The sequence below is a fragment of the Cuculus canorus genome, chromosome 39, assembly GCF_017976375.1.
Source record: "Cuculus canorus isolate bCucCan1 chromosome 39, bCucCan1.pri, whole genome shotgun sequence".
NCBI classification, from domain to species: domain Eukaryota; kingdom Metazoa; phylum Chordata; class Aves; order Cuculiformes; family Cuculidae; genus Cuculus; species Cuculus canorus.
Window position 1 is genome coordinate 96,628 of NC_071439.1, and position 23,225 is coordinate 119,852.

General features: G+C 57.0%; 2 protein-coding genes across 3 annotated transcripts in view; one reads left to right on the top strand and one right to left on the bottom strand.

Annotated features, from left to right (window-relative positions):
• APEX1 (apurinic/apyrimidinic endodeoxyribonuclease 1) overlaps positions 1-23,225 on the bottom strand; it is a 33,946-nt gene that overhangs the window by 9,511 nt on the left and 1,210 nt on the right. The window lies entirely within an intron of this gene.
• OSGEP (O-sialoglycoprotein endopeptidase) lies at positions 35-10,196 on the top strand. Of its 2 annotated transcripts, XM_054053086.1 has the most exons (11): positions 35-193; positions 1,516-1,635; positions 3,874-4,049; positions 5,072-5,167; positions 5,931-5,980; positions 7,041-7,119; positions 7,464-7,529; positions 7,804-7,894; positions 8,536-8,611; positions 8,878-8,976; positions 10,070-10,196. In XM_054053086.1, exons 1-11 carry the CDS (start codon positions 79-81, stop codon positions 10,107-10,109), a joined length of 1,008 nt encoding a protein of 335 aa, XP_053909061.1. In that variant the 5' UTR covers positions 35-78; the 3' UTR covers positions 10,110-10,196. The 2 variants fall into 2 exon arrangements, with proteins under 2 accessions (XP_053909061.1, XP_053909062.1); XM_054053087.1 differs by lacking the exon at positions 8,878-8,976 and having other exon boundaries at positions 10,070-10,173.

The following is a 23,225-nucleotide window of genomic DNA, read 5'->3' on the forward strand; positions in this document are numbered from 1 at the left end:
GCAGCGAAAAAAAAGGCGGGAAAAAGGGGGGGCGGGGGGAGTCGCAGGGAAGTGACGTCACCAAGAGGCGCCGCGGCGATGGCGACGGTGTTGGGCCTGGAGGGATCGGCCAATAAAGTGGGAGCGGGAATAGTGCGCGATGGGAAAGTGCTGAGTAACCGCCGAGAGACCTTCGTCCCCCCCCCCGGCACTGGTGGGACTGGGAGGGGACTGGGAGGGGATTAGGGGGGACTGGGAGGGGACTGGGAGGGGATTAGGGGGGACTGGGGGGTACGGGGGGGACTGGGAGGGGACTGGGAGGGGATTAGGAGGGGATTAGGGGGGACTGGGAGGGACTGGGAGGGGATTAGGGGGGACTGGGAGGGACTGGGAGAGGATTAGGGGGGACTGGGAGGGGATTAGGGGGTACTGGGATGGACTGGGAGGGGACTGGGAGGGGATTAGGGGGTACTGGGATGGACTGGGAGGGGAATGGGGGGGACTGGGATGGACTGGGAGGGGATTAGGGGGGACTGGGAGGGACTGGGAGGCAGTGGTTTTGAGCCCCCATTGACTTCAGTGGAGGGGGCGTGGCTTGAGCCCACATTGACTTCAATGCAGGAGGCGTGGTTTGAGCTCCCATTGACTTCAGTGGAGGGGCGTGGCTTGAGCCCCCATTGACTTCAATGGAGGGGGCGTGGCTTGAGCCCCCATTGACTTCAATGGAAGAGGGTGTGGCTTGAGCCCCCATTGACTTCAATGGAGGGGGCGTGGTTTGAGCCCCCATTGACTTCAATGGAGGGGGCGTGGCTTGAGCCCCCATTGACTTCAATGGAGGGGGCGTGGCTTGAGCCCCCATTGACTTCAATGGAGGGGGCGTGGCTTGAGCCCCATTGACTTCAATGGAGGGGGCGTGGCTTGAGCCCACATTGACTTCAATGGAGGAGGCGTGGCTTGAGCCCCCATTGACTTCAATGGAGAGGGCGTGGCTTGAGCCCCCATTGACTTCAATGGAGGGAGCGTGGCTTGAGCTCCCATTGACATCAATGGAGGGGAGACTGGGGGACTGGGGGGGACTGGGAGGGGACTGGGAGGGACTGGGAGGGGACTGGGAGGGGACTGGGAGGGACTGGGAGGGGACTGGGAGGGACTGGGAGGGGATTGGGGGGGAGTGGGAGGGGATTGAGGGGAACTGGGAGGGACTGGGAGGGACTGGGAGGGGATTAGGGGGGACTGGGAGGGACTGGGAGGGGATTAGGGGGAACTGGGAGGGACTGGGAGGGGATTAGGGGGGACTGGGAGGGGATTGGGGGACACTGGGAGGGATTAGGGGGTCCATACTGGCCCATACTGGTCCATACTGGTTTATACTGGTGCTCAGGCTTCACTCATACCCCATCAATTCCGAGTTCCACTGGGATTGAGGGGCACTGGGAGGCACTGGGGGGGTCCGTACTGGTCCCTACTGGTCCCTACTGGTCTATACTGGTCCATACTGGTCCATACTGGTTTATACTGGTCCATACTGGTTCTCAGGCTTCGCCCCGGGCCCCGTCGGGCGCCATCACCGCCGAGTGCTGTTGGAGTTGGTGTCGTCGGCGCTGAGCGACGCCGGATTAACCCCTCGGGACGTGGACGCCATCGCTTTCACCCGAGGTCGTTCATTCACCCCCCCCTAATTAGCTCTTAATTAACCCCTCATTAGGCCATTAATTAACCTTAATTCAGCCCTTTCATCAGCGCTGGAGACGCTCCAATTTGGAGACCAAGAGAGAGTCTGTGGGCCCTTAATGAGCCCTTAATGAGCCCTTAATGGGCCCTTAATTAGCCCTTAATGAGCCCTTAATGGGCTCTTAATAAGCCCGTAATTAGCCCTTAATGGGCCCTTAATGAGCCTTTCATTAGGGCTTAATGGGCCTTTAATTGGCCCTTAATTAGCCCTTAAGGGGACTTTAAAGAGCTCTTAATAGGGCCTTAATTGGCCCTTATTGGGCCCTTAATGAGTCCTTAATTAGAGCTTAATGAGCCCTTAATGAGCCTTTCATTAGGGCTTAATGGGCCCTTAATTGGCTCTTAATGAGCCCTTATTTGGCCCTTAATGGGCCCTTAATGAGCCCTTATTTGGCCCTTAATGGGCCCTTAATGAGCCCTTAATGGGCGCTTAATTGGCCCTTAATGAACCCTTAATTAGGGCTTAATGGGCCCTTAATTGGACCTTAAGGAGCCCTTAATAAGCCCTTAATGGGCCATTAATGAGCCCTTAATGGGCCCTTCAGGAGCCCTTAATTAGGGCTTAATGGGCGCTTAGAGAACCCTTAATGGGCCCTTAATTAGTCTTTAATGAGCCCTTAATTGGCCCTTAATGAGCCCTTATTTGGTCCTTAAAGAACCCTTTATGAGCCCTTAATGAGCCCTTAAAGGGCCCTTAATGAGCCCTCAGTTAGGGCTTAATCGGCCCTTAATTGGTCCTTAATTAGCCCTTAATTAGCCCTTAATTAGCATGTAGATTTGGGGCTTTTCAAGGGCGACTCCACTGGGTCCTAATGCCCACCCGGTCCCATAGAGAGCATCAATGGGGCCCATAGAGAGCCTCAATGGGCCCATATAGAGCCCGAATGGGTCCATATAGAGCCCGAAGGAGCCCCATAGGGCCTGAATGGGTCACATGTTCTTAGCATGTTCTTAGCATGTTCGTAGCGTGTAAATTTGGGGGTTTTAAAGAGCGACTCCGCTGGGTCCTAATGCCCACCCGGTCCCATAGAGAGCCTCAATAGGGCCCATATAGGGCCTGAACGGACCCATATATAGCCCGAATGGGTCCACATAGAGCCCGAAGGAGCCCCATAGGGCCTGAATGGGTCACGTGTTCTTAGCATGTTCTTAGCATGTTCATAGCGTGTAAAATTGGAGGTTTTAAAGAGTGACTCCGCTGGGTCCTAATGCCCACCCGGGCCTATAGAGAGCACCAATGGGGCCCATAGAGAGCATCAATGGGGCCCATATAGAGCCTGAATGGGTCTATATAGAGCCTGAATGGGCCCATATAGGGCCTGAATGGGTCCATATAGAGCTTGAAGGAGCCCCATAGGGCCTGATTGGATCACGTGTTCTTAGCATGTTCTTAGCATGTTTGTAGCATGTAGATTTGGGGGTTTTCAAGAGCGACTCCGCTGGGTCCTAATACCCACCTGGTCCCATAGAGAGCATCAGTGGGGCCCATATAGAGCCTGAATGGGCCTATATAGAGCCCGAATGGGTCCATATAGGGCTCAAAGGAACCCCATAGGACCTGAATGGGTCACATGTTCTTAGCATGTTCTTAGCATGTTTGTAGCGTGTAGATTTGGGGGTTTTAAAGAGCGACTCCGCTGGGTCCTAATGCCCACCCGGTCCCATAGAGAGCATCAATGGGGCCCATATAGGGCCTGAACAGGCCCATATAGGGCCTGAATGGGTCCATATAGAGCCCGAAGGAGCCCCATAGGGCCTGAATGGGTCACGTGTTCTTAGCATGTTCTTAGCATGTTCGTAGCGTGTAGATTTGGGGGTTTTAAAGAGCGACTCCGCTGGGTCCTAATGCCCACCCGGTCCCATAGAGAGCATCAATGGGGCCCATATAGGGCCTGAACGGGCCCATATAGAGCCCGAATGGGTCCATATAGAGCCCGAAGGAGCCCCATAGGGCCTGAATGGGTCACGTGTTCTTAGCATGTTCTTAGCATGTTCATAGCGTGTAAAATTGGAGGTTTTAAAGAGCGACTCCGCTGGGTCCTAATGCCCACCCGGTCCCATAGAGTGCATCAATGGGGCCCATAGAGAGCCTGAATGGGTCCCTATGGGGGTCACGTGTTCTTAGCATGTTCTTAGCATGTTGGTGGCGTGTTCCCGGCACAGGGCCCGGCATGGGGGCTCCGCTGGCGGTGGTGGCGGTGGTGGCGCGAGCGTTGGCGCAGCTTTGGGCGCTGCCCCTTTTGGGGGTCAATCATTGCGTGGGGCACATCGAGATGGGGCGATTGTTGGGGGGCGCCCGGGACCCCGTTATCCTCTACGTTAGCGGGGGCAACACCCAGGTGGGACTGGGAGGGGACTGGGAGGCACTGGGAGGGACTGGGAGGGGATTGGAAGGGGTTAAAAGGGGGTTTGGGGGCACTGGGAGGGACTGGGAGGGGGTTTGGGGGTACTGGGAGGGGACTGGGAGGCACTGGGAGGGGATTGGAAGGGGTTAAAAGGGGGTTTGGGGGGACTGGGAGGGACTGGGAGGGAACTGGGATGGGATTTGGGGGCACTGGGAGGGACTGGGATGGGGTTTGGGGGCACTGGGAGGGACTGGGAGGGGACTGGGATGGGGTTTGGGGGCACTGGGAGGGACTGGGAAGGAACTGGGAGAGGTTTTGGGTGTACTGGGAGGGACCGGGAGGGGGTTTGGGGGCACTGGGAGGGACTGGGAGGGAACTGGGGTGGGGTTTGGGGGCACTGGGAGGGACTGGGAAGCACTGGGAGAGGATTGGAAGGGATTAAAAGGGGGTTTGGGGGCACTGGGAGGGACTGGGAGGGGACTGGGATGGGGTTTGGGGGCACTGGGAGGGACTGGGAGGGGGTTTGGAGGCACTGGGAGTGGACTGGGAGGGACTGGGAGGGGGTTTGGGGGCACTGGGAGTGGACTGGGAGGGACTGGGAGGGACGAGGAGGGGACTGGGATGGGGTTTGGGGGCACTGGGAGGGACTGGGAGGGACTGGGATGGGGTTTGGGGGCACTGGGAGGGACTGGGAGGGGACTGGGATGGGGTTTGGGGGCACTGGGAGGCACTGGGAGGGATTGGGAGGGGACTGGGAGGGGGTTTGGGGGCACTGGGAAGGACTGGGGGGACTGGGATGGGGTTTGGGGGCACTGGGAAGGACTGGGAGGGGAATGGGGGTGTACTGGGATGGACTGGGAGTCACTGGGAGGGCTCAGACTGGGACTGGGATGAACTGGGAGGCCCTTCAGTGGCTGCTAAAGCCTTTGCGGCTCCCAGTTTGGCCCAGTGGCTCCCAGTTTGGGCCGGTCAGGTTTCCAGTTTGGCCCAGTAGCTCCCAGTTTGGCCCCCTGTAGGTACTGGTTTTCTCGCGGCACCGATACCGGATCCTCGGAGAGACTCTGGATTTGGCACTGGGGAACTGCCTGGATCGACTGGCGAGGGAACTGGGGGTACTGGGAGGCACTGGGAAGCACTGGGAGGGCACTGGGAGGGAACTGGGAGGGACTGGGAGGGAACTGGGAGGGACTGGGAGGCACTGGGAGGGAATTCGGAGGCACTGGGGGGGCACTGGGAGGCACTGGGAGGGAACTGGGAGGGAACTGGGAGGCACTGGGAGGGAACTGGGAGGCACTGGGAGGGACTGGGAGGCAGTGGCTTCAGCTCCCATTGACTTCAATGGAGGGGGCGTGGCTTGAGCGCCCATTGACTTCAATGGAGGGGGCGTGGCTTGAGCCCCATTGACTTCAATGGAGGGGCGTGGCTTGAGCCCCATTGACTTCAATGGAGGGGGCATGGCTTGAGCCCCATTGACTTCAATGGAGGGGGCGTGGTTTGAGCCCCCATTGACTTCAATGGAGGGGGCGTGGTTTGAGCCCCCATTGACTTCAATGGAGGGGGCGTGGTTTGAGCCCCATTTATTTCAATGGAGAGGGCGTGGCTTGAGCTCCCATTCACTTCAATGGAAGGGAGACTGGGGCAACTGGGAGGGGATTGGGGAGACGGGGAGGGACTGGGAGGGACTGGGAGGGGACTGGGAGTGGATTGGGAGGAACTGGGAGGGACTGGGAGGCGACTGGGATGCAACTGGTTTGGACTGGTCGAAACTGGGATTGCTTTCTACTGCTTCCTACCGCTCTGAACTGGTTTGTATAGGTCTATACTGGTCTGAACTGGTCTGAACTGGTCTAAACTGGTCTAAACTGGTCTCCGCAGCTCTCCAACGACCCCAGTCCCGGCTACAACATCGAGCTCTTGGCCCGCAGGTGAGTGTGGCCGCTGAAAACCCCCCTTTGGTGGCCACCAAACCCCTTTAGTAGCCCAAATACCCCTCCTTTTTGGTAGCCACGCCCCCTTTTAGGTAGCCACGCCCCCTCTAGTAGCCTAAATCCCCCTTTAATAGCCCCAAACCCCCCTTTAACAGCCTCAAACCCCCTTTAATAGCCCCTTTTCTTGGTAGTCACGCCTCCTTTTTAGTAGCCACGCCCCCTTTGGTAGCCACGCCCCCTCTAGTAGCCCAGATACCCCTTTAATAGCCCCAAATTCCTCTTTAATAGCCCCAAACCGCCTTTAGTTGTCCCTTTTTTAGTAGCCACGCCTCCTTTCTGGTAGCCACGCACCCTTTTTGGTAGCCACGCCCCCTCCAGTAGCCCAAATACCCCTTTAGTAGCCCCAAATACCCCTTTAATAGCCCCAAATACCCCTTTAGTAGCCCCAAATACCCCTTTAATAACCCCAAACCCCCCTTTAGTAGCCCCAAACCCCCTTTAGTAGTCCTCTTTTTAGTAGCCACGCCCCCTCTTTGGTAGCCACGCCCCCTCTTTGGTAGCCACGCCCCCTCCAGTAGCCCAAATACCCCTTTAATAGCCCAAATACCCCCTTTAGTAGCCCCAAATTCCCCTTTAATAGCCCCAAACCCCCTTTAGTAGTCCCTTTTTTAGTAGCCACGCCTCCTTTTTTAGGTAGCCACGCCCCTTTTAGGTAGCCACGCCCCTTCTAGTAGCCTAAATACCCCTTTAGTAGCCCCAAATACCCCTTTAATAACCCCAAACCACCCTTTAGTAGCCCCAAACCCCCTTTAGTAGTCCCCTTTGTGGTAGCCACGCCCCCTTTTAACGTAGCCACGCCCCCTTTCAGTAAGCCACGCCCCTTCCCTACCCCACCAAACCCCTTTCATAGCCCCAAACGGCTTTAATAGACCTCTTTTAAATGGTAGCCACGCCCCTTTTCCGACTAACCACGCCCCCTTTTCGGCTAGCCCCGCCCCCTCGGGGGTTGGTAGCCCCCAGGGGGTGGTTGGTAGCCACGTTTTTCCTCTCCCTTTAGGGGCCGTCGCCTACTGGAACTGCCCTATGGGGTGAAGGGCCTCGACCTCTCCTTCTCGGGGCTCCTGGCGCACCTCCAGGTACTTATGGGGCTGAGCCCCACACTTGTGGGGCTGAGAGTCACATAGAGGGGTCGGGGGGGCACTTATGGGGCAGAAGGGCCCCAATCTATGGGGCTGAGACCCCACTTATGGGGCAGAGACCCATATATAGGGGTCGGGGGGTCACTTATGGGGCAGAAGGGCCCCAATCTATGGGGCTGAGACGCCACTTATGGGGCTGAGACCCACATATGGGGCTCTGAGACCCACATCTATGGGGCTGAGACCCACAAATAGGGCTCTGGGACCCCACTTATGGGGCTGAGCCCCACATAGAGGGGTCGGGGGGGCACTTATGGGGCAGAGCCTCTCTCCCCCCTCAGGCCGTGACCCCCAAGTTGTTGGAGTCGGGAGAGGCGACGCCGGAGGATCTCTGCTTTTCCCTTCAGGTTTGGGCTACCAAGATGGCCGCCGTGGCTACTAACTGGGGGGGCGGGGCTACTAAAAGGGGGCGTGGCTACAAGAGGGGGCGGGGCTACCAAAGGGCTCTGGTGGCTATTTATGGTGGTTGGTGGCTATTTAGGGGGTTTGGTGGCTATTAAGGGGGTTCGGTGGCTACTAAAGGGGGTGTGGTGGCTACTAAGGGGGTGTGGTGGCCCGGTAGCCCCCCGAGGGGGTTCGGTAGCCCCCCGGAGGCCCTTTGGTAGCCACGGTTGCCCACAGGAGACGGCGTTCGCGATGGTGTCGGAGGTGTCGGAACGAGCGCTGGCGCTGACGGGAGCCGAAGAGCTGCTGCTCGTGGGGGGCGTGGCCTGTGAGGAAGGGGTTAAAGGGGCGGGGCTTCAGCGCCTATTGACTATCATGGAGGGGGCGGGGTTTCAACCTCCATTGACTATAATGGAGGAAGCGGGGCTTCAACCTTCATTGACTATAATGGAGGGGGCGGGGCTTCAACCCCCATTGACTATAATGGAGGGAGCGTGGCTTCAGCTCCCATTGACTATAATGGAGGGGGCGTGGCTTGAGCCCCCATTGATTTCAATGGAGGGGGCGTGGCTTTATCTCCAATTTAATTCAATGGAGGGGGCGTGGCTTCAGCTTCCATTGGTTTCAATGGAGGAAGAGTGGTTTCAGCGCCCATTGATTTCAATGGGGGGGCGTGGCTTAAGTCCCCATTGACGTCAATTGAGGGGGCGTGGCTTGAGCCCCCATTGGTTCCAATGGAGGGGGCGTGGCTTTACCTCCCATTGACTCCAATGGAGGGGCGTGGCTTCACCTCCCATTGACTCCAATGGAGGGGGCGTGGCTTCACCTCCCATTGACTATAATGGAGGGGGCGTGGCTTCACCTCCCATTGACTCCAATGGAAGGACTGGGGGGAACTGGGGGGGTTACTTATGGGGCAGAGTGGGTCACTTATGGGGCAGAGGGAGTGACTTATGGGGCGCCCCACAGGTAACCAACGGCTCCAGGAGATGCTGAGGACCATGTGCAGCGCCCGAGGGGCTCGACTGTGCCCCATAGATGAGAGGTGGGGCTGCGACCCACATCTGGGGGGCTGCGACCCACATCGAGGGGGCTGGGACCCACATCTGGGGGGCTGGGACCCACATCTAGGGGGGTGGGACCCACATATAGGGGTCGGGGGGGCACTTATGGGGCAGAAGAGCCCCAATCTATGGGGCTGAGACGCCACTTATGGGGCTGAGCCCCACATATAGGGGTCGGAGGGGCACTTATGGGGCAGAAGGGCCCCAATCTATGGGTCTGCCCCCCACTTGTGGGTCTGCCCCCCAGGTACTGTGTGGACAATGGGGCGATGATCGCGCAGGCCGGCGCCGAGATGCTGCGTGTGGGGCAGGAGACGGCGCTGAGCGACTCGGGGGTCACGCAGAGGTCAGCCCCACACTTAGGGGGCACAGACCCACAGCTATGGGGGCTGAGAGCCACATCTAGGGGGCTGGAGGTGGATCTATGGGGCTGGGACCCCAATCTATGGGGCAGAGGGGTCAATCTATGGGTATACAGCCCCAATCTATGGGGCAGGGAGTGAATCTATGGGGCAGAGAGCCCAATCTATGGGGCAGAGAGCCCAATCTATGGGGCAGGGAGTGAATCTATGGGGCAGAGAGCCCTTTCTATGGGGCTAGAACCCAATCTATGGGGCTCAGACCCCCATCTATGGGGCAGGGAGTGAATCTGTGGGGCAGAGGGGTCAATCTATGGGTCTAGACCCCAATCTATGGGGCAGAGAGATCAATCTATGGGGCAGAGGGGCCAATCTATGGGGCTCAGACCCCATTCTGTGGGGCAGAGGGGCCAATCCATGGGGCAGAAGAGCCAATCTATGGGGCTAGAACCCCAATCTATGGGGCAGAGAGTGAATCTATGGGGCAGACAACCCAATCTATGGGGCAGAGGGATCAATCTATGGGGCAAGAACCCCAATCTATCGGGCAGGGACTCAATCTATGGGGCAGGAAGAGCCTCTGTGGGGCAGAGGGGTCAATCTATGGGGCTCAGACCCCAATCTATGGGGCAGAGGGGCCGATCTATGGGTCTAGAACCCCAATCTATGGGGCAGGGAGTGAATCTATGGGGCAGAGGGGTCAATCTGTGGGTCAAGAACCCCAATCTATAGGGCAGAGATCCCAATCTATGGGGCAGTGAGTCAATCTATGGGGCAGAGAGCCCAATCTATGGGGCAGAGACGTCAATCTATGGGGCAGGGAGCCAAATCTATGGGTCTAGAACCCAATCTATGGGGCAGAGACCCCAATCTATGGGGCAGGGAGTAAATCTATGGGGCAGAGGGGTCAATCTATGGGGCAGGGAGCCCTTTCTATGGGGCAGGGAGTGAATCTATGGGGCAGAGGGGTCAATCTATGGGGCTAGAACCAAATCTATGGGGCAGAGACCCAAATCTATGGGGCAGAGACCCCCATCTATGGGGCAGAGACCCCCTCTGACCGCTCCTCTCCCCCCACAGGTTCCGCACAGACGAGGTCGAAGTCACGTGGAGGGACTGAGGCTCCGCCCCCTCCCTCTCGAGCCACGCCCCCTCCTCTCAAGCCACGCCCCCTCCCCGCGCTTCAATAAACCCGCGCTTTGGTTTCTTGGCTCCGCCCCTTTATGCAAATGAGGTCGCGGCGGGAGGGGGAAAAGGGGAGAGGGGGGAGAGCGCCTATGGGGCACTTATGGGGCAGAAGGGCCCCAATCTATGGGGCTGAGACGTCACTTATGGGGCTGAGACCCACATAGAGGGGTCGAGGGGGCACTTATGGGGCAGAAGGGCCCCAATCTATGGGGCTGAGGCGCCACTTATGGGGCTGAGACCCACATAGAGGGGTCGGGGGGGCACTTATGGGGCAGAAGGGCCCCAATCTGTGGGTCCCTTTTATGCAAATGAGGCCCGGGAGGGGGCGGGGCGGTCGCAAAGGATTGTGGGAACCCGGAAGTGAAGGCGATGGACGGTGAGAAGTGGCTCTGCCCCATAGATTGAGGCCTTTGCCCCATAGATTGGGGGCTCTGCCCCATAGAAGAGGGCTCTGACCCAGAGATTGAGGTCTCCGCCCCATAGATTTGGAGCTTTGCCCCATAGATTGGCTCTCTGCCCCATAGGAGGTGGTTCTGCCCCATAGATTTGGGTCCCTGCCCCATAGATTCGCTCCCTGCCCCATAGATTGGGCTCTCTGCCCCATAGATTGGCTTTTCTGCCCCATAGATTTCGGCTCTTGCCCCATAGAAGGGTTCCCTGTCCCATAGATTTGGGTTCCTGACCCATAGAAGGTGGCTCTGCCCCATAGATTTGGGTCTCTGCCCCATAGATTGCCTTCTCTGCCCCATAGATTGTTTCTCTGCCCCATAGATTGTCTCCCTGTCCCATAGATTCGCTCTCTGCCCCATAGGAGGTGGCTCTGCCCCATAGATTTGGGTCCCTGCCCCATAGATTCACTCCCTGCCCCATAGATTGGGCTCTCTGCCCCATAGATTCGCTTCCTGCCCCATAGATTGAGCTCTCTGCCCCATAGATTCGCTCGCTGCCCCATAGATTTGGGTCTCTGCCCCATAGATTGGGCTCTCTGCCCCATAGATTTGCTCCCTGCCCCATAGATTGGGCTCTCTACCCCATAGATTCGCTCTCTGCCCCATAGATTTGGCTCTCTGCCCCATAGATTGGGCTCTCTGCCCCATAGATTCGCTCTCTGACCCATAGATTGGGCTCTCTGCCCCATAGATTCGCTTCCTGCCCCATAGATTTGGCTCTCTGCCCCATAGATTGGGCTCTCTGCCCCATAGATTCGCTCTCTGACCCATAGATTGGGCTCTCTGCCCCATAGATTCGCTTCCTGCCCCATAGATAGGCTCCTCTGCCCCATAGATTGAGCTCTCTGCCCCATAGGTTCGCTCCCTGCCCCATAGAAAGGGCTCTCTGCCCCATAGATTGGGCTCTCTGCCCCATAGATTCACTTCCTGCCCCATAGATTGGGCTCTCTGCCCCATAGATATGTCTCCCTGCCCCATAGATTGAGCTCTCTGCCCCATAGTTGTGCATCTCTGCCCCATAAGTGGGGCTCTCTGCCCCCTAAGTGTGGGTCTCTGCCCCATAGATTGGCTGCGAGAGCCTCGACCGCCGCCCTCCATGGACGAGGTGAGGGGGGCACTTATGGGGCACTTGTGGGGCACTTGTGGGTCACTTATGGGGCTGGAGGGCACTTATGGGGCACTTGGGGGGCACTTATGGGGCACATGTGGGTCACTTGTGGGTCACTTATGGGTCACTTATGGGCCCGGAGGTCACTTGTGGGGCAGTTGTGGGTCACTTATGGGGCTGAGAGTCACTTATGGGTCACCTCTTGGTCACTTGTGGGTCAGTTATGGGTCTGAGGGTCACTTATGGGGCACTTATGGGTCACTTATGGGTCACTTATGGGGCTGAGGGTCACTTATGGGACACTTATGGGTCACTTATGGGTCACTTGTGGGTCACCTATGGGGCTGAAGGTCACTTATGGGTCACTTGTGGGTCACTTATGGGTCTGTGGGTCACTTATGGGTCACTTGTGGGTCACTTATGGGGCTGAAGATCACTTATGGGTCACTTGTGGGTCACCTATGGGGCTGAAGGTCACTTATGGGTCACTTGTGGGTCACTTATGGGTCTGTGGGTCACTTATGGGTCACTTATGGGTCACTTGTGGGTCACTTATGGGGCTGAAGGTCACTTATGGGTCACTTGTGGGTCACCTATGGGGCTGAAGGTCACTTATGGGTCACTTATGGGTCACTTATGGGTCTGAGGGTCACTTATGGGGCACTTAGGGGTCACTTCTGAGTCACTTATGGGGCTGAGGGTCACTTATGGGGCACCTGTGGGTCACTTATGAGGCAGTTATGGGGCAGTTATGGGTCTGGGGGTCACTTGTGGGGCACTTATGGGTCTGGAGGTCACTTATGGGGCACTTATGGGTCCCCTCTGGGTCCCTACTGCCTCGGGGAGGGGTCACTTCCGGCTCTCTGTCCGTCACTTCCGGTTTCTCCCCTTCAGGCCACGCCCCCCGAGGCGGATCCGGACCCGGAAGAAGTGGCGGAGCTCACGGTTTGACATCACGTGACACCCTCCGGGGGGGGTGGGGGAAGAGAATCACGTGGTACTCCCGCGCGCGCGGCACCACGTGACTCCGTTGCCAGGCGCGCCTCTCGCGGGGGGGGGGGAGGAAATACAACACGCGTGTCACATGACCGGAAGTCTCTCTCTCTCTCCCCACAGGCGGAAGTGACGTTGGCGGCGCTGGGGGCGGGGCGGGGCCTGCGGGAGCGCGCGGAGCGGCTGGGAAAGCGCCAACCGGAGAGGCTCCTCCAGGTCTGACCCATAAGTGTGGGGCGAGACCCATAGATTGGGGCCCTTCTGCCCCATAAGTGCCCCTCCGACCCCTATATGTGGGTCTCAGCCCCATAAGTGGCGTCTCAGCCCCATAAGTGTGGGTCTCGGAGCCCTATGGGTGGGGCTCAGCCCCATAGATGTGGGTCTCAGCCCCATAAGTGGCGGTTCAGCCCCATAGATTGGGGTCCTTCTGCCCCATAAGTGCTCTTCCGACTCCTATATGTGGGTCTCAGCCCCATAAGTGAGGTCTTAGCCCCATAGATGTGGGGCTCAGCCCCATAAGTGGGGGCTCAGCCCCATACATGTGGGTCTCAGAGCCCAATATGTGGGTCTCAGCCCCATAAGTGGCTTCTCAGAGCCATAGATTGGAACCCTTCTGCCCCATAAGTGCCCCTCAGACCCCTATATGTGGGTCTCAGCCCCATAAGTGGCATCTCAGCCCCATAAGTGGGGTCTTAGCCCCATAGATGTGGGTCTCAGCCCCATAAGTGGCGGCTCAGCCCCATAGATGTGAGTCTCAGCCCCACAAGTGGTGTCTCAGCCCCATAGATTGGGGCCCTTCTGCCCCATAAGTGTCCCTCCGACCCCTATATGTGGGTCTCAGCCCCATAAGTGGCGTCTTAGCCCCATAGATGTGGGGCTCAGCCCCATAAGTGGCGTCTCAGCCCCATAGATGTGGGTCTCAGCCCCATAAGTGGCGTCTCAGCCCCATAGATTGGGGCCCTTCTGCCCCATAAGTGCCCCTCCGACCCCTATATGTGGGTCTCAACCCCATAGATGTGGGTCTCAGCCCCATAAGTGTGGGTCTCGGAGCCCTATGGGTGGGGCTCAGCCCCATAGATGTGGGTCTCAGAGCCCTATATGTGAGTCTCAGCCCCATAAGTGGCGCCTCAGCCCCATAGATTGAGGCTCTTCTGCCCCATAAGTGCCTCTCTGACCCCTCTATGTGGGTCTCAGCCCCATAAGTGGTGTCTCAGCCCCATAGATGTGGGTCTCAGAGCCCCATATGTGGGTCTCAGCCCCATAACTGGCGTCTCAGCCCCATAGATGTGGGTCTCAGCCCCATAAGTGGCGTCTCAGCCCCATAGATTGGGGCCCTTCTGCCCCATAAATGCCCCTCCGACCCCTATATGTGGGTCTCAGCCCCATAGGTGTGGGTCTCAGCCCCATAAGTGTGGGTCTCGGAGCCCTATAGGTGGGGCTCAGCCCCATAAGTGGCGGCTCAGCCCCATAAGTGTGGGTCCCAGTGTCCTATATGTGGGTCTCAGCCCCATAGATTGGGGCCCTTCTGCCCCATAAGTGTCCCTCCGAGCCCTCTATGTGGGTCTCAGCCCCATAAGTGTGGGTCCCACCCCCTATATGTGGGTCTCTGACCCTCTTTGTGGGTCTCAGCCCCATAAGTGGCGCCTCAGCCCCATAGATTGGGGTCCTTCTGCCCCATAAGTGCCCCTCCGACCCCTATATGTGGGTCTCAGCCCCATAAGTGGCATCTCAGCCCCATAAGTGTGGGTCCCAGTGCCCTATATGTGGGTCTCAGCCCCATAAGTGGTGCCTCAGCCCCATAGATTGGGGCCCTTCTGCCCCATAAGTGCCCCCCCGACCCCTCTCTGTGGGTCCCAGCCCCATAAGTGGCGTCCGTGCCCCCTAAGTGTGGGTCCCGCCCCCCAGGTGGCTCTGTTCTGCCGCCGCGCCGTGGGGCAGCGCGCCGTGGGGAGTTTCCTGCTGGCCTTGGCCGCCACTCTGCCCCACTGCCGGCCCCACTTACGACGCTACTTATGGGGCGCAGCTCCTCTGCCCCCCGACTGGGCCGCCGTGCCCTACAACTACCAGGTAACCCCCTTCCCTGCCCCATAGATGGGGGTCTCAGCCCCAGAGATGGGATTTCTGCCCCATAGATGGGGATTTGTGCCCCATAGATGGGATTTCTGCCCCATAGATGGCGTTTCTGCCCCATAGATCCCCTCTCCAGCCCCATAGATCCCCTCTCTGCCCCATAGATCCCCTCTCTGCCCCATAAATCTCCTCTCCCGCCCCATAGATCCCCTCTCCTGCCCCATAGATCCCCTCTCCAGCCCCATAGATCCCCTCTCCTGCCCCATAGATCCCCTCTCCAGCCCCATAGGTCCCTCTCCAGCCCCATAGATCCCCTCTCCCGCCCCATAGATCCACCTCCTGCCCCATAGATTTGGCTTCAGCTCCATAGATGTGGGTCCCAGCCCCATATATATAGGTTCCAGCCTCCTATATGTGGGTCGCAGCCCCATAGATCCCCTCTCCCGCCCCACAGATCCCCTCTCCTGCCCCATAGATGTGGGTCCCAGGCCCCTATATGTGGGTCCCAGCCCCATAGATCCACCCCCAGCCCCATAGATCTGCCTCCAGCCCCATAGATGTGGGTCCCAGCCCCATAGATCCCCTCTCCAGCCCCATAGATCCCCTCTCCAGCCCCATAGATCCACCTCCTGCCCCATAGATGTGGGCTCCAGCCCCATAGATATGGGTCCCAGCCCCATAGATATGGGTCCCAGCCCCATAGATGTGGGTCTCAGCCCCATAGATCCCCTCTCCCGCCCCATAGATCCGCCTCCAGCCCCATAGATATGGGTCCCAGCCCCATAGATTTGGCTCTCAGCTCCCTATATGTGGGTCCCAGCCCCATAGATCCCTCTCCAGCCCCATAGATCCTCTCTCCAGCCCCATAGATGTGGGTCCCAGCCCCATAGATCCCCTCTCCAGCCCCATAGATCCACCTCCAGCCCCATAGATCCGCCTCCAGCCCCATAGATGTGGGTCCCAGCCCCATAGATGTGGGTCCCAGCCCCATAGATCCCTGTCCAGCGCCATAGATATGGGTCCCAGGCCCCTATATGTGGGTCACAGCCCCATAGATCCACCTCCAGCCCCATAGATATGGGTCCCAGCCCCCTATATGTGGGTCACAGCCCCATAGATCCCCTCTCCAGCCCCATAGATCCCTCTCCAGCCCCATAGATGTGGGTCCAAGCCCCATAGATGTGGGTCTCAACCCCATAGATGTGGGTCCCAGCCCCATAGATATGGGTCCCAGCCCCATAGATCCCCTCTCCAGCCCCATAGATCCCCTCTCCTGCCCCATAGATGTGGGTCCCAGCCCCATAGATCCACCCCCAGCCCCATAGATCCGCCTCCAGCCCCATAGATCCGGGTCCCAGCCCCATAGATCCCCTCTCCAGCCCCATAGATCTGCCTCCAGCCCCATAGATGTGGGTCCCAGCCCCATAGATGTGGGTCCCAGCCCCATAGATCCACCCCCAGCCCCACAGATCCGCCCCCAGCCCCATAGATCCGGGTCTCAGCCCCCTGTCTGTGAGTCCCTGACCCCCGGCTCTGCCCCACAGCGCCTGGTTGGGGGTCAGGGCCCCATAGCGCCGCTCCCTCGCGCCCTCCGCGACGCCCTCAGCGCGGCCTTCGCTCGCTTCGACCCACACCGAGTGGCCAAATACCGCCGGAGGCCCGGAAAGGTGTGGGGCTGCCCCATAAGTGGGGGGCGGGGGGGTGGGGGGGGGGCTCTGACCCCTATCTATGGGTCCCAGTGCCCTATAGGTGGGTCTCAGCCCCATAAGTGGCATCTCAGCCCCATAGATTGGGGCCCTTCTGCCCCATAAGTGCCCCCCTTATTCCTATCTGTGGGTCTCAGCCCCATAGATTGGGGCCTTTCTGCCCCATAAGTGCCCTCCGATTCCTATATGTCGGTCTCAGCCCCATAAGTGCCCTCTCAGCCCCATAGATTGGGGCTCTTCTGACCCATAAGTGCCTCTCCGACCCCTATATGTGGGTCTCAGCCCCATAAGTGGCATCTCAGCCCCATAGATTGGGGCTCTTCTGCCCCATAAGTGCTCCCCCGACCCCTATATGTGGGTCTCAGCCCCATAAGTGGCGCCTCAGCCCCATAGATTGAGGCCCTTCTGCCCCATAAGTGGCCCCCGACCCCTATATGTGGGTCTCAGCCCCATAAGTGGGGTCTCAGCCCCATAGATTGGGGCCCTTCTGCCCCATAAGTGCCCCCCCCGACCCCTCTATGTGGGTCTCAGCCCCATAAGTGGCGCCTCAGCCCCATAGATGTGGGTCTCAGCCCCATAAGTGACTCTTCTCCCTTCTCCTCCACAGCAAAAACGAGGCGGGAGGAGGTGGGGGCGGGGCCAAAAGGTGAGGGGCGGGGCTAATAAGGGAGGGGGCGGGGTTAATGAGAGAGGGGGTGTGGCCAAAAGGTGGAGGGCTTATAAAGGGGGGGCGGGGCTAATGTCGGGGGGTAATACGGGAGTGGCTAATAAGGGAGGGGGCGTGGCCTAAAGGGAAGGGGAGGGGCTAACATGGAGGGGGCGTGGCTAATAAGAGCCTGGGCGCCATTTTGGGGGGGGAAGGGGAGACATTTTGGGACATTTGGGGTTTTTGGGGGCGATTTTGAGGGGTTTTGGGGTCATTTTGGGGCAATTTTGGACGTTTGGGGATATTTTTGAGGTGATTTTTGTGGCTTTGGGGATTTTTGAGGCGGTTTTGGGGGTTTTGAGGTGGTTTTTGAGGTAATTTTTTGTGGTTTTGGGGATTTTGAGGAGATTTGAGGGTTTTTTGGGTCTTTCTGAGGTGATTTTTTGTGGTTTTGGGGATTTGAGGGAAATTTGGTGGTTTTTGGGTGGTTTTCAGGCGTTTTTTTTGTGGTTTTGGGGGTTTTTGAGAGGATTTTGGGGTTTTATTGGTGGTTTTGAAGTGGTTTTGGGGATTTTGAGGCGGTTTTGGGTGTTTTGAGGTGGTTTTTGAGGTGATTTTTTGTGATTTTGGGGAAATTTTGGGGTTTTTTGGGTCTTTCTGAGGTGATTTTTTGTGGTTTGGGGGATTTTTGAGAGGATTTTTGGGTTTTTTTGGTGCTTTTAAAGTGGTTTTGGTGATTTTGAGGCTCTTTTGGGTGTTTTGTGGTGGTTTCTGACGTGATTTTTTGTGGTTTGGGGGATTTTGGGGGAATTTTGGGTTTTTTTGGGTGTTTCTGAGGTGATTTTTTGTGGTTTTGGGGATTTGAGGGAAATTTTGCGGTTTTTGGGTGGTTTTGAGGCGATTTTTTTGTGGTTTTGGGGGTTTTTGAGAGGATTTTGGGGGTTTTTGGTGGTTTTGGTGATTTTGAGGCATTTTTGGATGTTTTGAGGTGATTTTTGAGGTGATTTTTTGTGGTTTTGGGGATTTTGAGGGGATTTTGGGGTTTTTTGGGTCTTTCTGAGGTGATTTTTTGTGGTTTTGGGGATTTTGAGGGAAATTTTGTGGTTTTTGGGTGGTTTTCAGGTGATTTTTTTGTGGTTTTGGGCATTTTTAAGGGGATTTTGGATTTTTTTGTGGTTTTGAAGTGGTTTTGGTGACTTTGAGGCGGTTTTGGGTGTTTTGAGGTGGTTTTTGAGGTGATTTTTTGTGTTTTTGGGGATTTTGAGGGGATTTGAGGGTTTTTTGGGTCTTTCTGAGGTGATTTTTTGTGGTTTTGGGGATTTTGAGGGAAATTTTGTGGTTTTTGGGTGGTTTTCAGGCGATTTTTTTGTGGTTTTGGGCATTTTTAAGGGGATTTTGGATTTTTTTTGTGGTTTTGAAGTGGTTTTGGTGATTTTGAGGCAGTTTTGGGTGTTTTAAGGTGGTTTTGAGATGATTTTTTGTGTTTCGGGGGATTTTGGAGAAATTTTGGGTTTTGAGGGTTTTTTGGGCGATTTGGGGTTTTTTGGGGGGGATTTGGGTAGTTTTGGGGTGACTCTCATCTCCCTCCTCCCCACAGCCCCCCCCTCCCCTCCCCCCCTCCCTTTTCTCTCTTCGTTCTCTCGTTCGACGTCTTCACATCCGCGAACCCTCCGACACCGTCCGAGCCCTTCTGGGGCGCAGGTTAGACCCCCAAAACCCCCAAAATTCACCCCAAAAACCCCCAAATCCATCCAAAAAACCCAAAATTCACCCCAAAAAAACCAAAATTCACCCCAAAAAACCCAAATTCACCTCCAAAAACTTTAAATTTGCCCCAAAATCCCACAAATTTACCCAAAAAAACTTCAAATTTACACCAAAAATCTTCAAATTTACCCCAAAAACCCCCAAATCTGCCAGAAAAAAATCAAATCCACCCCAAAACCACCAATTTCACCCCCAAAAACCCCCAAATTCACCCCAAAAACCTTCAAATCTACCCCCCCAAAAAAAAACTCTCTCAAATTCACCCTAAAACCCCCAAATTTACCCCAAAAACCTTCAAATTTACCAAAAAAAGCCCTAAATCCACCCCAAAAATGCCAAATTCACACAAAAAAGCTTCAAATTTACCTCAAAACTCCCCAAATTCACCCCAAAAACCACAAATCTATCCTAAAACCTCCAAATCCACCCAAAAAATCCCCCAAATTTACCCCAAAAGCCCACAAATCCGCCCCAAAACCCCCAAATCCACCCCAAAAATCTCTAAATTCACCCCAAAAATCTCCAAATTCACCCAAAAACCTCCAAATTCACCCCAAAAACCTTCAAATTCACCCCAAAAAACTCCAAATTCACCCCCAAAATCTCCAGATTTACCCCAAAAACCTTCAAATTCACCCCAAAACCCTTCAAATCTACCCCAAAACCCCCCAAATCCACCCCAAAACCCCCAAAATTCTCCTCCAAGATGGCCGCCCATCCCCTCCCCTGCCAAGATGGCCGCCAAAGCCCCTCCTCCCACCCCGTGAGGCCCCATTTTACCCCCAAAATCACCCCAAAACCCCTAAAATCCATCTCCTCCCCTTCAAGATGGCCGCTAAGCTCCTCCCCCTTCCAAGATGGCCACCCTCTAAGCTCCTCCTCCTTTTTTTCCTCACAGGGGTGGGGGAGGGGCACCCCCTCCCCGCCTTTCGCCCCCCGCGACGTGGGAGCGAGCGCTCAGTAGGGGCGGAGCCAATCGCACCTCCCCCCGGGTCACATGGGAGCGGCTGATAGGTGAGTGACCCCCAAGTGACCCCTAAGTGATCTCCATGACCTCAATATGGCTTCACCTGACCCCTAAGTGACCCCTAAGTGACTCTACGACCTCAATATGGCCTCACCTGACCCCTAAGTGACCTCAAAATGGTCTCTTGTGACCCCCAAGTGACCCCATGACCCCTCAGTGATCTCACCTGACCCCCAAGTGACCTCAATGGGGCCTCATCTGACCCCTAAGTGACCTCTTGGTGACCCCCACATGACCCCTGTGACCCCCAAGTGACCCCATGATCTCTCCGTGACCCCGTGACCTTTGGGTGACCTCTATGGTCTCCTGACCTTTTGTTGACCTTATGACCTTTGAGTGACTCTTGTGACCTCTGTGTGACCCCTGCGTGGCCCCATGACCTCTGGGTGACCCCTCAACCCCCCTGACCCCTCTCTGACCCCGTGACCTTGGTGTGACCCCGTGACCCTTAGGTGACTCCCCCGGCCCTTCAGTGACCTCTTGACCCCCAGTTGACCCCGTGACCTCTGTTTGACCCCTCCCAGCACGAGGCCAAGTGCCTCTCCAGGCCCTGGTGAGGAACCTGCGGTCGATTTGGGCCTCGAGGCCGAGCGAGTCCTGTTTGCGCCGCATCGAACAGCGGCTGCGAGACCCGGTGGGCGTGGCTTCCGGTGGGGTGGAGGCACTTCCGGACCCGGGGGGGGCAAGCTTTGCCATTAGGAAGTCTCCTGGGGCAAAAAGAGGGGCACTTCCGGTCATTCTGGGGGTACTTCCGGTTTGAGGGAAGGCACTTCCGGTGTGGAAATAGGCAATTCCGGTGTGGGGGAAGGCACTTCCGGTGTGGGGAGAGGTTTTTAGCAGTCTGGGGGACGCTTTTCTGCTGGGGGGGCACTTCCGGTCCCTCTGAGGGTACTTCCGGTTTGGAGGAGGTCAATTTCAATATGGGGAAGACACTTCCGGTCTGAGAAGAGGGGTTTTCCCCATCTGGGGAAGGTTTTTCTGCTCTGGGAGTGGCACTTCCGGTCCCTTTGAGGCTACTTCCGGTTTGGGACACAGCACTTCCGGTGTTGTAAAAGCTCCTTTACACTCTGAAGAGGGTTTTTCTGCTTTGGGAGAGGCGCTTTGTGTCGTTTGAGGGCACTTCCGGTGTGGGGAAAGGCACTTCCGGTTTGGGGGGGTTTAACTTAATGAAGGTCGAGGGGTTAATTAGAGGGTTAATGAGGTCTTAATTAATGCAGAGAGCGATCGCCGGAAGTCTCCTCCCCCCCTCCCAGTTCCTGCGAGCGCACAGCGCCCTCTGCAACCCAGGTGAGACCACTATAAACCACTATAGACCAGTATGGACCAGTATGGACCAGTATGGACCAGTATAGACCAGTATGGACCAATTACCCCCTGATCCTCTTTCTCTCTCCCAGTTCAGCATCGGCGAAGGCGTCGGGAGAGGTACTGAGAGGGGATCTATGGGTCTCTATGGGGCTCTATGGGTCTCTATGGGCTCTAAGGGGTCTCTATGGGTCTCTATGGGTCTCTATGGGTGTCTGTGGGGTCTCTATGGGGCTCTATGGGGTCTCTATGGGCTCTATGGGGGCTCTATGGGTCTCTATGGGGTCTCTATGGGTCTCTATGGGGTCTCTATGGGTCTCTGTGGGCTCTATGGGTCTCTATGGGGGCTCTATGGGTCTCTATGGGGGCTCTATGGGGTTCCTATGGGTCTCTGTGGGTCTCTATGGGTCTCTGTGGGTCTCTGTGGGTCTCTATGGGTCTCTATGGGGTCTCTATGGGGTCTCTATGGGTCTCTATCGGTCTCTGTGGGGGCTCTATGGGCTCTATGGGTCTCTATGGGTCTCTTTGGGCTCTATGGGGCTCTATGGGGTCTCTATGGGTCACTATGGGGTCTCTATGGGGTCTCTGTGGGTCTCTATGGAGTCTCTATGGGGTCTCTGTGGGTCTCTATGGGGTCTCTATGGGGTCTCTATGGGGTCTCTGTGGGTCTCTATGGGGTCTCTGTGGGTCTCTATGGGGTCTCTATGGTCTGTATGGGGTCTCTATGGGTCTCTATGGGGTCTCTATGGAGTCTCTATGGGTCTCTATGGGTCCCTATGGGGTCTCTGTGGGGTCTCTATGGGGTCTCTGTGGGGTCTCTATGGGGCTCTATGGGGTCTCTATGGGTCTCTATGGGCCTCTATGGGGCCTCTATGGGGCCTCTATGGGGTCTCTGTGGGTCTCTATGGGGTCTCTACGGCCTCTATGGTTCTATCTATGGTTTCTATGGTCTCTATGGTCTCTATGGTCCCTATGGGTCTCTCTATGGTCTCTATGCTCCTCTCTATGGTCTCTATAGTCCCTATGGGTCCCTATGGTCCCTATAGGTCCCTCTACCCCCTCAGCCCCCCATCTCCGCCCCACGGATTCCTCCGGGCGCTGTCAGTGGCCGCCGTGGGGTCAGCGCGGCTCCAGCCCCCCCTGCCGGGGGTCACCCACGTCCTGCTGCGCCGTGGGGTGAAGGTACGTGGGGGGCGCTATGGGGCAGGGGAGGGCGCTATGGGGCAGGGGAGGGCGCTATGGGGCACGGGAGGGGCTTAGGGGGCTGCTATGGGGGGGATTTGGGGGGCGCTTGTGGGGCTGAGGGAGGTTTGGGGGGGTTTAGGAGTCACTTATGGGGCAGTTGGGGGGCACTTGTGGGGCAGAAAGGGACTTATGGGGCAGCTGTGGGGCAGTTGGGGGCACTTATGGGGCAGCCATGGGGTAGTTCTGGGGCACTTGTGGGGCAGAAGGGCACTTATGGGGCAGGTTGGGGGATGGATGGGGCAGTTGGGGGGCACTTATGGGGTAGGAGAACACTTATGGGGCAGCTGTGGGGCAGGAAGGGCACTTATGGGGCAGCTGTGGGGCAGTTCTGGGGCACTTATGGGGCAGAAAAGCACTTGTGGGGCAGTTTGGGGTCACTTATGGGGCAGAAAGGCACTTATGGGGCAGAAAGGGCACTTATGGGGCAGAAAGGGCACTTATGGGGCAGTTGGGGGTCACTTATGGGGCAGAAAGGCACTTATGGGGCAGAAAGGGCACTTATGGGGCAGAAAGGGCACTTATGGGGCAGTTTGGGGTCACTTATGGGGCAGTTTGGGGTCACTTATGGGGCAGCTGGGGGTCACTTATGGGGCAGAAAGGGCACTTACGGGGCAGTTGGGGGTCACTTATGGGGCAGAAAGGGCACTTATGGGGCAATTAATGACCTTGAATGGTAATTAATGACCTTAATATGCAAATTAATGACCTCAAAATGGTAATTAATGACTTGAA

Bases quoted from the DNA above. Each gene is read 5' to 3' on its own strand.
- OSGEP (XM_054053086.1), top strand. From the start codon at position 79: ATGGCGACGGTGTTGGGCCTGGAGGGATCGGCCAATAAAGTGGGAGCG. The intron at 4,050-5,071 runs GTGGGACTGGGA...GGCCCCCTGTAG, and splicing joins TTAGCGGGGGCAACACCCAG to GTACTGGTTTTCTCGCGGCA. The intron at 5,168-5,930 runs GTACTGGGAGGC...TGGTCTCCGCAG, and splicing joins GACTGGCGAGGGAACTGGGG to CTCTCCAACGACCCCAGTCC.